Consider the following 14,133-nt stretch of genomic DNA (forward strand, 5'->3'; position numbering starts at 1 on the left):
GGGGTGGGGGCGGTGTGGACATTTGGAGCTTGAAGTTGGGGAAGCCTCTAGCAGGGAGGGATAGCAGGTTTTATCTGTCACTGCCTGCCCTAAGCCAGGCCTGGCTGATCCAGAATGAGCTCCATGATAGGACTCCTTTTGGAGGACTCGGCCCAAATATGGGAAGAAGCCTGAGGAGCAGCTTGGGAGAGGGGAGAGAAGCCTTCTAGCCCTCAGCGGCTAGAGGGCACACTTGGGGACTGGGGTTGCCCTTCCTGATCTTATGCTCCACTCTCCTGTTTTTTTTTTTCTTACCCACTCTGCTCCTTCCCAGGGTCCTTACCCTCTGGCCTCTTGGGGGCTACTGATGAGCCTCCCCCCTCAGGCCCCTCTACGACCCAAGGGGCCCAGGCCCCTATCCTGATCCTGGAGCACCACCCGATGGGCGAGTTGAAGGTGTTGGGCAGAGACAAGGCAGGGCGCCTCCGTGTGGCCTGGACTGCCCAGCCCGACAGCTTTGCCCACTTCCAGCTGCGCATGCAGGTGGCCGAGGGGCCTTGGGAGCACGAAGAACTGCTACCAGGAGATGTCCACCAGGCTTTGGTGCCCCCGCCCCCTCCCGGAGCCCCCTACAAGCTGTTCCTCCATGGGATCACCCCTGGGGGCCAGCTCTCTGTTCCTATCATCTACCAAGGCATTATGGGTACATTCTTGACTGTGCTCGGAGCGGTGCCCTGAGACTTGGGGAGGAGCTGGGGCCATCTCAGGATTCTAGAGGTAGGACAGGACTTAAGGCGCCAGTGAAGGGCAGGCCTGACTGGAAGATAAAAGAAAGCAAAGGAGAAAGAAACGAGTGAGAGTTCAGAGTCTGCTGTGGAGTCTGAGGTGGCATGGTGACCCATCCAGGAGGGTCTATGTGTGCCTCACTTCCTGGCTGTCTTTCTGCTCTGCCCTGGGCTGTAGAGTCCAAGGTAGATGAAGCTCTGGTCCCAGCATGGGGCCCTCAGATGCATTTTCTCCCAGGGACCACACCTGTGGTTGCATTGGTCAGCTTTTTTTTTTTTTTTTTTTTTTTTTTTTTTTTTTTTGGCCTGGTTTGTGTGTGTGTGTGTGTGTGTGTGTGTGTGTGTGCATGTGTGTCATGTGTGTGTATGTCTGGGATACCCACTGCCATCAAGACTTTAGAGATGGGTAGGCCTGGGATGCCTAGCCATTACACCCCACCTTGGCTTGCTCGATCTCTCTGTGGGACTAGGATAACAGGATAGTTGACTCTTGGTCCAGTTCTAGAACAAGCTGACCATTGGGAGAGGGTAGCAAGGAAGAGAGCAGCTCAGGGGGCTAGGGAGCCTGAAGACCCCTCTGCAGCAGCAGTAGGGGAAGTTAGAAACTCTCAAGCAATACCACAGGGGACTTGAAACCCTCCTTAAAGTCTTAGGGTATCAGGGTAGGGTCATGAAGAGGGGACAGAGACTTAGAGAAAATGTCTCCTTCGCAGGAGGGGCAGGGATAGCATGAACGAGGCAGAGCAGAGGATAGAGACAGGGTGAAGGGGAATGGTTGGTCCAGCATGCTTTGTCTTTATCCCCAAACCCCAGACAGGGCTGAGGAGCAGCCTGGGAAGCCATCGGTCCTTCCACGCCTGGGTGAGCTGACAGTGACAGGCCTGACCTCTGATTCCCTGCTTTTGCACTGGACCGTCTCAGAGGGGGAGTTCGACTCCTTCCTGATCCAGTACAAGGACAGAGACAGGTCCCGGGTGATACCCGTGGAGGGACCCCAGCGTTCGGCACCCGTCACAGGCTTGGAACCGGGACGCAAGTACAAGTTTATCCTGTATGGGCTCGTCGGCAAGAAGAGGCATGGACCGTTGATGGCTGAAGCCAAGATCTGTGAGTGACAGCAGGCACCCCAGCCGCACTCTTTAGTGTGCTGAAGCAGGTTGCCTAGAGTCTTGGAGTCTGGGGAGATTGTCTGTGGTCCGCGGGCTCCTGTGTTAAATCCTGAAGTGAAAGCAGTAGAATGCAGCAGAGGCAGGGGAAGTGGAGGGATGGGTCCCCAGAGAAGGCACAGCACTCTTTTGGCTAGAGAGCAGAACACGCGGGGGTACTAAAGGGCTCAGTCTCAGGGTTTTGTGTGAGATGACCTCGACCTGATTTGGGAACCCCAAGGAGCCTCTGAGAGCCTTTAAGGGCAATAGTGAAATGATGAACTCACCAATAGCACAGTGTCTACTGCAGGGGCATGCTAGGGAAGAGAGCCAACAGCTGGTGAGACTGATGGCTGGTGCTATTCTGGAGGGTGGCAGTGGGAGGAGAGCCTGGAGGTCCAGGCTAGCCCCACATCCCTGGGCCAGCCACAACTGTCCCCTAAGCAGCAGCAGGTGGAGAGCACTGGAGGCTGAGACACTCGGGGGAAATACCTTCCGTGTGTTTCCAGAGCCAGTGAGCTCAGAACGGTGCTCAGAGCATTCTTGAACCAACACAGATCCTTACAGTAACCATGAGTGGCACCACTGTGTCACAGGCAAGGAGAGCTGAAGGACAGACAGAAAGTGCCTGACAGAGATTGACAGACCTCAGGGTTACACTGAGTCCCGGTAGCTGTGGGGAGCAGAGAGCATGTGAGGGGAGCAGAGGTAGAGAAACAGCAAGGTAGTGTCCCAGATGCTAGGAAACAGGGTGTGGCTGGTGAGTCAGAGTCCACAGGAGTGAGTTAGGACTCTCAAGTCTTCACAGTACTTAGTGATGGCAGGTTACCCGGAGCTGCCTGGTGGGAGGAAGGCAGACCTAGATGGGAGGTTATGGGGTACAGAAAATTATAGAATCCTCTGGGAACTGTGCCAAGATGGAGACAGACACGCTCAGAAAGTGGTTACAGCCGGGGAGAGAGCAGAGCAGGTGGGTGGGTTCCCCAAAGAGGAGAAGCCAGTGTGGGAGTCTTTTCCACATTGACACACCCCAAGGATGTTCTGTCTTGGAGGAGAAACTGGCTAGAAGCTGGGTTGGAAGTAGGGGGGCTGCCTCTGGGAGATTTCCCTGGCTGCACAGATGTGGAAAGGAGGGGGTAGGGATAACCCTCCTTTTTTTGGAGCCTCTTTCCCTTGGCTGGGAGTAGCCACGGCAACACTACAGTGCTGGCCCATTTAGAAGCCACCAGTGCTTCCTATAACCAGGCGCAGCCCTGATAGAGCTCTCAGCTGGGTATAGCACACCCGCTGCACAGGACTTCCGTCTCCCAAGACCCCCCCTTCTCTGCTTCCTCTTCCTAGTGCTTCAGAGTGACCCCGACCCAGGGTCCCCACCCCGCCTGGGAGAGCTATGGGTGACAGACCCCACCCCACACTCACTGCACCTCTCCTGGACTGTTCTCGGAGGCCAGTTTGACTCCTTCATGGTCCAGTACCGAGACAAGGAAGGCCAGCCCCAGGTGGTACCTGTGGAGGGGCCTGATCGCTCAGTGGTGATCTCCCCACTCGACCCCAATCACAAGTACAGGTTCACTCTGTTTGGGATTGCCAATAAGAAGCGGTACGGGCCCCTTACTGCTGATGGCACTACTGGTAAGTGACTGCCACCTAAGCTCTCTCTCTCTCTACACACACACACACACACACACACACACACACGCACACGCACACGCACACACACACACACACACACACCCTCAGCCAGGAGCCAGCTGAGCCTCCCAGCAAAATGGCTGATCCCATCACCTTGGCTATGCTCCCAGGCTGAGGGGCAGCCAGCTTTCCCTGCACAGCTAGGCCCCTTCCTTCCCATTCAGTGTGCGCTCTAAAGCCCAGGAGGTGTGTCATAGTCTGGCTGTGCCCCACTTCCCAGGACTTTCGCACTCACAGTTAAGAGTGCTGACCCCCCCAGGTCCAAATCTCAACCCCGATCCCAAGTTGCGGTTCTGCACCTGGCTCATGCTTCTCCGTTGCTCACAGCCGCAGAGGTGAGAGAGGAGTCCCAGGAGCCGCCCCGCCTCGGTGAACTGACTGTGACTGGGGTGACCCCAGACTCCCTGCGTCTGTCCTGGACGGTGACCCAGGGTCCCTTCGACTCCTTTGTGATCCTTTACAAGGATGCACAGGGCCAGCCCCAGAGCGTGCCCATCGAGGGGGATGAGAATGAGGTCACTGTCCCCGGCCTGGAGTCCAACAGGAAATATAAAATGAACCTCTACGGGCTTCGTGGCAGGCAGCGTGTGGGGCCGGTGTCTGTAGTGGCCAAAACGGGTGAGTCAGAACCCCACATGGCTCCCTTCACTGCTGGCTCCACGCCTCACGCAGGGCCTGTTCCAGCCCCACCTTCCCCTTCTACGGAGGCCTCTGCCTCCTTCCTCTTGGGCAGTTCTTCTGTCCCCACATCCCAGGACTCCTCACCCAGGCCCCAGCTCCTCAGACAGCTTCCAGGTTCACGTTCCCCATTCTGAACAACTGGACCCCTCTTCTACACCACACCCTCCCCAGACGCCCCCTCCTTCAGCCACAGTTTATTAAGGCTTACACTGACCTCCTTCTGGGCCTGACCCTGTGTTTCTGCTAGCCACCCTTGCACCCTCACCAAAGCAGCTGGTCTGTGCAAGGGCAGCAGATGCAGGGGACCAGGAAGCCATGTTGCTCCAGTCTCTTCACACATGGAAAGGGCTCCTTTTAGCCCCCATTCCCATAGCCCCAGCCAGGATGGCCCCAGGTCTCATCTATCCCATTTCTCCACGTGCCCAGCCCCTCCCTGCCAGCACCGTCGCCTCCTGTGGATCCTGTACTGCTACTGAGCAGAGCGTGTACTTTGGAGGCAACTGGCTGGCTCTCAGTGCTGGCTTCATAATCCACCGTCCATAGTCACTTAACCCCACTGTTCCCACCCTTCTTCCAAGCAACACCCCGTAGGGTTGTTAGTTACTCAAGTTTAAACCAGGTATGGTAAGACATGTCCGTAATCACAGCCGAGGCAGGAGGATTGTTGAGTCCCAAGATAGCCTGGGCTGCAACAGTAAGACTTCACCTACAATTGAATAAATAGCTACAGTTGGTTCCTGCTCAGAGCACCCGTGTGCAAACTGCTGGGGTGCGTGCAGCGCCCCTGCCTCCCCGGCACCTTCTCTTTGCTCCCCACTTCCCCATCTAACACCATTGTCACGGTTGTCTCTTGTCTGCTCCTCCTCTAAACACCCCAGGGTCCCTGTCCCTCTACTACCGCCCTCCATGGAACCACCGCAGGCAACCAGGGGCTCTGCCTCAGCGATGCACTCCTTGGAGATTGAAGGGTGGTGTGTGGAGGGAGCAGGCTGCCCACAGGGCCCCAGGAGCTCGAACACACACACACACACACACACACACACACACACACACACACACATATACACATACATACACATACACACATATACACACACATATACACATACACACACATACACACACATATACACACACATACACACATGTATATGTATGTGTACATGTATGCGAATATGTCCATGTATATAAAAGATTTATTTATTTACTGTATGTATATAAGTACACTGTAGCTGTCTTCAGACACACCAGAAGAGGGCCTCAGATCCCATTACAGATGGTTGTGAGCCACCATGTGGTTGCTGGGAATTGAACTCAGGACCTCTGGAAGAGCATTCAGTGCTCTTAACCACTGAGCCATTTCTCCAGCCTGCTTATATATTTTTTTATTGTGCTATTATTAATTTATTCTTCTCATAAGTTACATCCTGACCACAGTTTCCCCTCCCTCCACTTTCCCCAGCAGCCCCTGCTTCCCCTCTCCCCCAGATCCACTCCTCCTGCCTTCCCCTCCAGCAAAGAGCAGGTTTTCCAGCTCCAAGGATTTCAACCAGACACGGCATAACAAGTTAAAATAAGACTAGGCACAAACCTTATATCAAGGCTGGGCGAGGCAAACCCATAGGAAGAAAAGTGTCCCAAGAGCAGGCAAAAGAGTCATAGACACCCCTCTCCCACTGTCAGAAGTCCCACAAAAACACCAAGGTAAGCAACCACAACATATATGCAGACTCATGCAGGGTCCGTGATTGCCGCTGCAGTCTCTGTGAGCCCCTAGGACCCTGCCTTGTGGGTTCTGTGGACGGTGTTCTCTTGGTGTCCTCGGCCCCTCTGGCAGCAGTAGCTCAGTTTATGATGCATCAGGGACTGGATGGTGAATGCCAAGACCGCAGGAGCTCTAAGCCTTCAATGGAGGAACACACATAGTGACATGCTTCCATTTCCCCACTGATGAGCCAGTCACCATCAATGCCTGAGACTGTGATCTCTTCTCTCAGCCCCACCAGACATTGTGGACCAGCCCCCCAGCCCCACAGAGCCCAGCACAGAGGTCCCAGAGCCCCCCAAGAAGCCACTCCTGGGAGAGCTGACTGTGACAGATGCCACCCCCGACTCCCTGAGCCTCTCCTGGACAGTCCCTGAGGGACAGTTTGATCAATTCGTGATCCAGTACAAGAACGGAAATGGGCAGCCCAAAGTGGTGCGGGTGCCAGGGCACGAGGACCAGGTGACCATCTCCGGCCTGGAACCAGACCACAAATACAAGATGAACCTGTATGGTATCCACAGTGGTCAGCGTGTGGGCCCCGTGTCTGCTGTTGGAGTGACGGGTGAGTGAACTGTGGGAGCCCAGGGTGGACACATCAAGAAGTGGAACCCACTGTTCTTTGGTGACTAGTGACTGAGAAATAGTGGCCAAGGATTGGTCAGACCCACAAGTCTATTTTGACTGATGTTGTGGCTGACTATTGTATGCAGGTCCCCCACCCCTGAGCTGATCTGTCTCCATGGGCAGGAGGACTATAGAGTCCTTGGCTATGTTGGTGGCTGTCTAGGTCCCCTCAGCTGATCCAGGAGCTTGAGCATGTCAGATAGCTGTCAGATGACCAGGGCCACTGGTCCTCATGGAGCACCTCTAATGAGCCCAGGGCCCCTGGTAGCTATTGTTTCTGCCTCCTTCCCAAGACCTGAAGACATCTGCTGGGGACCCTTCTCACCTCTTTGTCTCCTTCCAGCTGCAGAGGAAGAACCCCCCAGCCCCACAGAGCCCAGCACAGAGGCCCCAGAGCCCACAGAGGGCCCAGAACCCACCAAGGAGCTGCTCCTGGGAGAGCTGACAGTGACAGGAGCCTCTCCAGACTCCCTGAGCCTCTCCTGGACCATCCCCCAGGGAGACTTTGACTCCTTCACTGTCCAGTACAAGGGCAGTGATGGGCGGCCCCAGGTGATGCGTGTCGGGGGCCAGGAGAGGGAGGCCGTCGTGAGAGACCTGGATCCTGGGCGCAAGTACAAGATGAACCTGTATGGGCTCCATGAGGGGCGTCGCGTGGGCCCCGTGTCCATCATAGGTTTGACGGGTGAGTGTGACTGGCATCTGCTTCTGTTCCCCCTTCCTGCTGAGCCCCATGTCCCATGGCCAGGGGCTATCTAGCTATGGTGCAGTCATGGTACCTTGCTTCCTTGGGAATGCCTAGACAGAGCAAGTCACCAAGGACTAGGGCTTCTTTCAGCTTTGTGGTAAACCTCTTCCCAGTAAGCCCAGCCTGACAGCTGCCAAGCTTGATGAACCCAGATATGCATATATGTTGTTGCTATTATATTTGAATGTATGTGTCATGGCGCGTATACAGCCCTGTGGGTCTGGTTCTCTCTTTCCATGGCTTCTGGGATGGAACGTGGGTTCTCAGTCTCGCTTGAAAGACTTTCCCGGCTGAACCATCTTGCCGCATTCACCAGATTGCTGGTGAATCTTCTCGGCAGACGGGTGTTGCTGATTGATGCGGTTTTGTGCACAAGGCTCCTAGGACCGATTTCTAGCAGGCCATTTCTGTCTCAGACCCACAACCAGAAGAAAAGACCCCCCTCGAGCCACGCCTGGAAGAGTTGACAGTGACTGGTGTAACCCCCAATTCCGTGAGCCTTTCATGGATGGTTCCTGAGGGACAGTTTGACTCCTTCGTGGTCCAGTACCAGGACGGGGATGGGCAGCCCCAGGAGGTGCCTGTGGCAGCCGAGCAGCGTGAGGTCACCATCCTTGACCTGGACCCTGCAAGGACATACAAGATGAACTTCTACGGGCTACACGGCAGACAACGTGTGGGCCCCCTCTCTGTGTCAGCAATGACAGGTGAGCCATGGAGCCAGGTGGTTCCCATCCCTGGGTATCTATAGTCCTTCCTCAAAACCTTTGTCCCGGGCTAGCCTGGGACTTGTATCTGTCACCTCTCCGTCTCTGTATCAGTGACCCTACAGGCATCACTCCAGACTCACAGATATCCAAGTCCTCAAACCTTTGGCGTCTTCCCAAGGCTGGAACCTTCCCACCCTCAGTGGCTTTCCTATCTGTACTCCAGCCCTGACCCTGCCTTCCATTTGGCTTCCCTCCTCTCCCCTCTCCCCTCTCCCCTCCTCCCCTCCCTCCTCTCTTTGACTGGCCACAGCTGTTTTGTTTTCCCTCCTCTTCTCTTGACATCTCAACTGTAGCCATCCTGGTCCTGTCCTTCTTCACTGGGGTCAAACAGCAGAACCCCTCCAAGGTCCTGAGTGCCTGTCCAAGTCACAGCCCCTTCCATCCAATCCCACCGCTCCCCTTGGGGAAGATGCCCCTCCCTGCCTTTGTCTCCCTCTCCCTCTCATTTCTTCCGGGCATCTGGAGGAACCCTGTCCTCTCTCAGAACACTGAGGAATTAACACCTAGAAAACAGAATTTCTATGATCATGAAGGACCCTGCTCAGACTGATGTAGCCAGCATTCTACATCTTCAGGGTACACATGTCGCTCACTGTAGGTAGAAGATATACAAACAAATATAACCTTTTACATGCGTGTGTGCACGTGCGCTCGGGCACATATGCTCAGGGGTCATGGCATGACAGAAGTCACAGACCAGCCTGATGGGAGTCAGTTCCCACCTGCCCTGTGAGTCTCAGGGATTGAAGTCAGATTGTCACGTTCAGTGCCTTGAGCCTTCACACACTGAGCCATTTCTTCAAACCCAGAAAAATATCCTTTCTCAGGACCTGGGAGATAGCTTGGTTGGTGGTACCAACATGAGAGCCTGAGGTCAGACCCTCAGAACCCATGGAAGGCATGATTGAGAGTGCTTGTAATCCCAGCAATGGGTGAGAGTGGGGCAGGAGCAGAAACAGGAGAATCCTCAGGACTCACTGGTGACCCAGCTTTGCCTAAACAGCAAGCTCCAGAACATAGTAAGAAACTGTGTCTCAGAAGAAAATGAGGAACAGCACCAAAGGCCTCTACATGTATACACACACATATGAATGCTTGCCTGCACACACATGAACACACAAACACATACGTGTTCACCTGTGCATTCATGAACAGACACATGTGTGCATGCTTACCTGCACACATATGAACACACACATACATACTTGCACACATCTGTACACATGATCACACACATGCATGCTCACCTGCAACACATGAACAAACACATATACATGCAAGCTTACCTGCACACACATGAGCACACACACATACTTGCATGGTCATCTGCACATACATGAACATGGATGCATACGTGCTGGCTTACTCACCCACACATGACCACATGCACACACACTTGCATGCTTATCTGCACACATGTGAACATGTGCACATGCATTCATCTGTAGTTACCAACCAGTTTCATAGTATTTGCCTTGCACTGGGCATGGTAAGTTATTTGGAGAGTTATTTAAAGTTTTCAGGAAATGCAGGGTTTGTCGTCCTATCTGACGGGATTGAGCATCCTTGGGCTTGAGATCCTTGGCGGCGTGTTATGAATACCTAGAGACCAATGTGCCATTACCAAAACATTTACTGTCTAATTTATGACTTGGCCATACCTGGACTTCTTTGTCTGCTTACATAAAATGCAAACAATGTTTTGATGTTCCTGAATCACTCTAAGGCTGTGGGAAAGCATTTCTGTTGGTGAAAATCCCACGTGCTGCTGGTACCATGCTGATCATGGAAGACCAGGCTGTTACAGCTACTGAAGATTGAGAGGAAACTCCCCTACTTCAGTGTTAGCCCCCAAGACAGGCAGAGCCAGGTCTCCTCTCCAGGAGCTCGGACATGATTTCTCTTCTCATCCTAGACCCCCTCCCAGAAGCACCAGCTCCAGTCACTGAAGCCTCCAAGCTGCCCCCGAAGCCACGCCTGGGGGAACTAACAGTGACAGATGTGACCCCGGACTCCGTGGGCCTCTTGTGGACTGTCACCGAGGGTGAATTTGACTCCTTCATCGTCCAGTACAAGGACAGAGATGGCCAGCCCCAGGTAGTGTCTGTGGCACCGGACCTTCGGGAGGTCACCGTCCCAGGCCTGGAGCCATCCCGCAAGTACAAGTTCCTGCTCTTTGGGCTCCAAGATGGGAAACGACAAAGCCAGGTCTCTGTAGAGGCAAAGACAGGTGAGGACTGCGTGAGGTTCAGCTCAAGCCCCACCTGAGGCCACGGCCTTCCCTGAAGTGTTTAAACTTCCTGCTGGCCACCTTTTCTGTTTGCCCACTCCAGTCCAAAGCAGTTTGAGACCCAGCAGGGGCGGGTTCTCAAATCTTCTCTTTTTCCTCCATTTGTTCTGCATGCTGGGCCTTCAGGCTGTGGAGACATGGGGCCTCTTGAGGAGAAATGAAACTAACTAGGAGCCCTTCCTACCACCCCAGATGAGACCGTCCCAGCCAGAGACCATCCCAGTCTTTCTAGCTCTCACCCCGACTCCCATCCCTCTGCCCTCACATCCACCTCTAGAAGGGGCTCACCTTCCTCTCTTGACTTCTTAGAGCCTGGGAAAATGGGAACCAGAGAAAGCCTACCCAGCTGGGCCCTTTCTTGGAGTTTGGTCCAGGCTTCCCTCTGCCTCTTGGGGCTTCCCATTGCCAGAAGTCTCTTGCAATAACAATTCCGTCAGTGGCTCTGCTGTCCAGGAGGGCAGCGGTCCAGCGCCTTCCCAAGTTGGCTCCTTTGGCAGTCATGGGATTCCTTCTCTGAGTTTTCTTGTGTGTTACCCCCCAACACTAGTCCCCACACAGCATGTAACAGTTCAGTCAGGCCCATGCCTCCTCCAAGCCCCATGGAGTCGATGTACTGAGTCAGATGAGAAAGAAAACACTTAACCCTGTAGCATCCCGCCTCCCCAACTTGCTCGTCTCCCATGATAGCCTCTACCCTCTAGGAATTCCCCAGGGACCAGTCAGGTCACTCAGCTGGGGCTTCCAAGAAGAAAGCTAGACAGAGACAATCGTCACAATGAGCTGTCCCCTGTGGAAAGAGAAGTCACTAAGGGATTAGAAAGAGCCTCTTGTCAGAGAGGATGAGGAGAGGAGCTGGGGTGAGCGATGACAGGATTGAGTCAGGACAGAAGACCCATCCGCACAGGGGTCAAGTGAAGGAGGCTCTGGTTAGATGAGGGAGTGGACCGGAGGCTGATGGAAATATCTGGGAAGCCACTGACCACTTGGGTGACTCTGGATTTTTCCAGCACTGGTGGGAGGTGGTCAAAGAATCGTTGTTTTTTTTTTTTTTTTTTTTTTTTTGGAAAAAAAATAAACACAAGAATGTTTCTCTGTCAGCTGCCCGAGATGACGCCAGCCCAAGGGTCCCTCCCCGCCTTGGGGAGCTATGGGTGACGGATCCTACCACCAACTCTCTGCGCCTGTCCTGGACAGTCCCCGAGGGCCACTTTGACTCTTTTGTGGTCCAGTTCAAGGACAAAAGTGGGCCCCAGGTGGTGCCAGTAACGGGCCAAGAGCAGACAGCCACCATCACGGCCCTAGATGCTGGCCGAAAGTACAGATTCCTTCTCTATGGGCTTCTGGGAAAGAAACGCTTTGGCCCCCTCACTGCAGAGGGCACTACAGGTGAGGTCTTCCAGGCAGGGTGAAGGGCAGAAGGCCATTGTTGTGGATGGGACCTCTCCTTTCCCTGCCCTGCCCTTCAAGGTCACAGCCATGACCTTGAACTATGTCTTGCCTCTCTCCTTCTCAGAGCCCATAAATGCTATGGACCACACTGGAGAAAAGCACCCCACAAAACCTCGACTGGGAGAGGAACTGCGGGTGACTAGTGTGACCCAAAACTCAGTGGACCTCTCCTGGACAGTCTCCGAGGGCCAGTTTGATTCCTTTGTGGTCCAGTACAAGGACAGGGATGGGCAGTCCCAGGTGGTGCCCGTGGATGGCAGCCATAGAGAGGTTAGAGTCTCTGGTCTAGACCCAGGCCGGAGGTACAAACTGCTACTCTATGGCCTTCGAGACAGCAAGCGTGTGGGTCCCCTTTCCGTCATTGCTGTGACTGGTGAGTGTGACAGGCCACCTAAGAGGCCCACGCCTTTTGGGGGAGGCTTTACTAAGGCATAATTTACATATAGTACCACATGGGCTTTGTCAAATGTATAAGTCACAGAATAATCACCCCTGTATCCAAGATCGGTTAAGGGCCTGGCTACCTCAGTAGGCCAAAGAAATAGACAAGTCAGAAAAAAGAGATTTATTCACTGTGGCCATCTTGGGAAGAGGAGCAAAGAGTGAACCCCTCAAGTCCATCTTTGAAGTCTTGGCATGGGGTTTAGGTTTAAATGGAGGGGTAGATATATATACACACATGTACATATACATATATATGTGTGTGTATATGTATATGTATATATGTGTATGTGTATATGTGTGTGCATATGTGTGTATGTGTGTATGTGTGTGTATGTGTATATGTATATATGTAAGCAGCCCCAGGCAAGAGGTGGTCCCACCCATCAGCTCTGCTCTCCTGCGAGGTGTCACAGTCTCTTAGTTATGTGAAATCTCTTTCCAAGAGACGCGTCCCCCCTCTGACTGGTACCAAACGTTAGCCCTTCCCCCATGGGATCACTTTGTAACTTGACATGGGCTATGTGGAGTTTGTTTCAGTGGTCTGATGGTCCATTGGGTGGGCACGAGGTCCCACTGGGATGGCTTTGTTCCTGCGAGGAGCTTATGAGGTCCTTGCCCTCACCTCCTTATGAGGTCCTTACCCTCACCTCCCCAGGCGCTGAGCTGCTTTCTGTCCTGCAGGGTTTGCCTCTCTGCATCTCATTTCAGAGCTATTCCAGACACAACATCTTCTACTTCAAATGCTTTTGCCGACCCTTTGGCCTCCTTCCCCCGTCCTTCCCCACACCCTTCCTCCTCCCACCCATCCCGCTTCAACATATCAGTTCCACAGCAGAGCAGCCACCTTCTCTCCATGTCTCTCTGAATCAGGCCCCAGAGAAACAACAGAAGCTTGGACAGAGGTCCCCACAACTTCAACTCCTGCAGCTGTGCCCCGCCTCGGGGAGCTGAGAGTGGAGGAAGCCACGCCTCACAGCCTGCATCTCTCCTGGGTGGTGACTGAAGGAGAATTTAACTCCTTCGAGGTCCAGTACACTGACAGAGATGGGCGACTCAGAGTGGTCAGTACAGAGGGGGACCAGAGTGACATCACCCTTACTGGCCTGGAATCTGATCACAGATACCTGGTAACCCTGTATGGCTTCCATGACGGGCAGCGTGTAGGCCCTGTTCAAATTGAGGCCATAACAGGTAAATGAGAGAAACTCTTAACTCTGACCTTCTAAACAGCTGCAGAGGTCCAGAGGGTGGCAATGTCTCTGTGGTCATGTCCCTCTTTCCTTGTTAAGTGCCATGGGAGGAAGAAGAGGAGGAGGAGTCCACAGAACCACCCACCGTGACTCCTGAGTCCAAGCCACAACTGGGAGAGCTGACTGTGACAGACACCACACCCAACTCCTTCAGCCTCTCCTGGACAGTCCCCGAGGGGCAGTTTGACCAATTCGTGATCCAGTACAAGAACGGGGATGGGCAGCCCAAAGTGGTGCGGGTGCCAGGGTACGAGGACCAGGTCACCATCTCCGGCCTGGAGCCAGACCACAAGTACAAGATGAACCTGTATGGTATCCACAGTGGTCAGCGTGTGGGCCCCGTGTCTGTCACAGGGGTGACGGGTGAGTGGACTGTGGGATCCTCACAGGATCGGGAAACTGAATGAGGAGTGACCTTCAAGTTAGATGAACTAGAATTGATTGGCCAATAGTGATTGATCTGGTCAGTAACAGAACTGCTATACCTGAGGCTGTAGCCTGTGTGTCC

General features: G+C 53.9%; 1 protein-coding gene across 4 annotated transcripts in view; it reads left to right on the forward strand.

Moving 5' to 3' along the window:
- Positions 1–14,133, forward strand: part of Tnxb (tenascin XB) — a 59,504-nt gene that overhangs the window by 19,735 nt on the left and 25,636 nt on the right. For 3 of the 4 annotated variants that reach the window (XM_076916713.1, XM_076916715.1, XM_076916714.1), the window contains exons 8-19: positions 314–682; positions 1,578–1,871; positions 3,251–3,541; positions 3,929–4,219; positions 6,280–6,612; positions 7,018–7,359; positions 7,839–8,129; positions 10,108–10,422; positions 11,581–11,868; positions 11,996–12,304; positions 13,246–13,566; positions 13,665–13,988. In XM_076916713.1, the coding sequence (XP_076772828.1) occupies positions 314–682; positions 1,578–1,871; positions 3,251–3,541; positions 3,929–4,219; positions 6,280–6,612; positions 7,018–7,359; positions 7,839–8,129; positions 10,108–10,422; positions 11,581–11,868; positions 11,996–12,304; positions 13,246–13,566; positions 13,665–13,988 (3,768 nt within the window). The remainder of the gene's footprint in view (positions 1–313; positions 683–1,577; positions 1,872–3,250; positions 3,542–3,928; positions 4,220–6,279; positions 6,613–7,017; positions 7,360–7,838; positions 8,130–10,107; positions 10,423–11,580; positions 11,869–11,995; positions 12,305–13,245; positions 13,567–13,664; positions 13,989–14,133) is intronic. The other variant, XM_076916717.1, reaches the window with a different exon arrangement.

Source organism: Arvicanthis niloticus, chromosome 20, assembly GCF_011762505.2.
Source record: "Arvicanthis niloticus isolate mArvNil1 chromosome 20, mArvNil1.pat.X, whole genome shotgun sequence".
Classification (NCBI taxonomy): domain Eukaryota; kingdom Metazoa; phylum Chordata; class Mammalia; order Rodentia; family Muridae; genus Arvicanthis; species Arvicanthis niloticus.